Source organism: Rhincodon typus, unplaced genomic scaffold, assembly GCF_021869965.1.
Source record: "Rhincodon typus isolate 14 unplaced genomic scaffold, sRhiTyp1.1 hic_rhity00013779, whole genome shotgun sequence".
Classification (NCBI taxonomy): Eukaryota; Metazoa; Chordata; class Chondrichthyes; order Orectolobiformes; family Rhincodontidae; genus Rhincodon; species Rhincodon typus.
Window position 1 is genome coordinate 1,052 of NW_025979417.1, and position 2,277 is coordinate 3,328.

Genomic DNA, 2,277 nt, shown 5'->3' on the forward strand with positions numbered 1-2,277 from the left:
TCATGATTTTATAAACCTCTATAAGGTCATCCCTCAGCCCCCGACGCTCCAGGGAAAATAGCCCCAGCCTATTCAGCCTCTCCCTGTAGCTCAAACCCTCCAACCCTGGCAACATCCTTGTAAATCTTTTCTGAACCCTTTCAAGTTTCACAACATCCTTCCTATAGCAGGGAGACCAGAATTGAACACAATATTCCAAAAGTGGCCCTAACCAATGTCCTGTACAGCCCCAACATGACCCTCCCAACTCCTATACTCAATGCACTGACCAATAAAGGCAAGCGTATCTAACGCCACTTTCACCACCGCTCGACATTGTGGGGCCTCACCTGATTGGTCCTCAGTGGTGTCTGCCGAATGGATCTGATTGTCAAACCAGAGATGAGCGACAGTCATGCGGTTCTGGGTCAAAGTGCCGGTCTTATCGGAACAGATCACCGAAGTGGATCCCAGCGTCTCCACAGCCTCCAGATTCTTCACCACACAGTTCTTCCGAGCAAGTCGCTTTGCAGTCAGAGACAGGCAAACCTGTAGGGACAGCACGGGGTTAGACACAGAGTAAAGCTTCCTCTACACTGTCCCCCCATCAAACACTCCCAGGGACAGGGACAGCACGGGGTTAGATACAGAGTAAAGCTCCCTCTACACTGTCCCAATCAAACACTCCCAGGGACAGGGACAGCACGGGGTTCGTGTCTGTGTGTTGTGTGGGGTGGTGGGGGAGATTGTCGGTGACGGACAGGGAGGGCCCGAGGTTGCCGTGACTCTCACCGTGACGGTCGCTAGGAGACCCTCGGGTACGTAGGCCACCACGATGGCCATGAAGAAGATCATGGCGTCCAGGAACTGGTAACCGATCACCATGGCGACGCAGAAGAACGTGGCTCCGAAGAAGATGGCCAGCCCGGCGATAATATCCACAAAATGCTCGATCTCAATGGCTATGGGGGTCTTCTCATTGCCCACTCCCGAAGCCAAGCTTGCAATTCTCCCAATGATGGTGCGGTCCCCGGTGTTAATGACGATGCCAGTGCCAGTTCCTGTGGAAGGGGAGGGCAGAGTGCCATCGTCATCCTTTCTCAATCCCCTCCACAGCCCATACGTAACTCCGAATGGCGGTGGGGAGGTGGGCTGTCCCCTCTCGGGCACAGCGTCTCCCTAGCCCATTTCCCCGTGGGTCAGGAGTCATGTGGAATAGCCCTGGTTAAGGGTGTGTCCTCCCTCCCTCACCCTTGATCCAAATTTCACCCCAGTCGGCGAGGGAAGGGGGGCAGGGCTTGAAGAGACGGAGGGGGAGCGTAGGGCGGAGGTGGAGAGCAAGTGTGGAGGAGCAGGAGGGGTAAGAGAGGAGGTGGAGGGTAGGGTAGAGGTGGAGGGTGAGTGTGGAGGAGCAGGAGGGGTGAGAGAGGAGTTGGAGGGTAGGGTGGAGGTGGAGGCCGAGTGTTGAGAAGGAGGAAGAGGGAGGGGATGGTGTAGGGCCGGAGGGAAAGGTTGAAAGGAGGATGGGGGAGGGAGGGGATGAGGAAGAGTGGGAGTGAATGAGGGCTGAGTGAGGATGCACAGAGGTGAAGGGGGAGGGAGAAGGGGCAGGGTGCGGAGGGGGGAGGTGGAGGCAGGGCAGAATGAAGTGGGGGTGAGGTAGAGGAGGGAGGGGAGGCAGAGTGAGGAGGGGAGGTGGAGGAAGTGGGAGAGGGGGCAGGGTAAGGAGGGGGAGGTGGAGGAAGTGGGAGAGGGGGCAGGGTGAGGTGGAGGGTGAGGAAGGTGAGGGAGGGAGTTACCTTCGAGGCAGGTGGTGGAGAAGAAGGCGATGTTCTTGGTTTCGAGAGGATTGCTGTGGGTACACTCGGGCCCCTTGGACTGAGGCTCGGACTCACCAGTTAGAGACGAGTTATCCACCTGGAGGGAGACCGAGAGGGAAATCAGAGAGTTCCCTCAACCCCTTCTGGGGCACCACACCCTCCATCACTCATCCCCCACTCACCCCCAACCCCCTACCCCTCACCCCTCCCACCCCACCCCCCCAACCCCCACTACCCACCCATCCCCTGGTCACAGAGAGCCTTCACTCCACCATCAACTACCACCACATCTTCAACATCTCCCTCCCAAAAGCCCCTTTTACCCCCCTCACCCTTACCCCCTCACGAACCAATGACCCTCCGCCTACCCCCCCAACCAAAAACCCACCCTCTCCTCTAATCACCCTCGCGCAGAGTGCCCCTCACTCCCTAATCCCCTCATCAATAACACCCCTCCCTTCCAAATTCCCCCCACCCC

At 57.8% G+C, this 2,277-nt stretch overlaps 1 protein-coding gene across 1 annotated transcript in view; it reads right to left on the reverse strand.

The window, feature by feature from the left end:
- LOC125482621 (potassium-transporting ATPase alpha chain 1-like) overlaps positions 1 to 2,277 on the reverse strand; it is a gene marked incomplete at both ends in the record, with an annotated part of 5,414 nt that overhangs the window by 775 nt on the left and 2,362 nt on the right. The window contains 3 exons of the mRNA XM_048594730.1: positions 330 to 528; positions 772 to 1,040; positions 1,779 to 1,896. Coding sequence (XP_048450687.1) covers positions 330 to 528; positions 772 to 1,040; positions 1,779 to 1,896 — 586 coding nt within the window. The remainder of the gene's footprint in view (positions 1 to 329; positions 529 to 771; positions 1,041 to 1,778; positions 1,897 to 2,277) is intronic.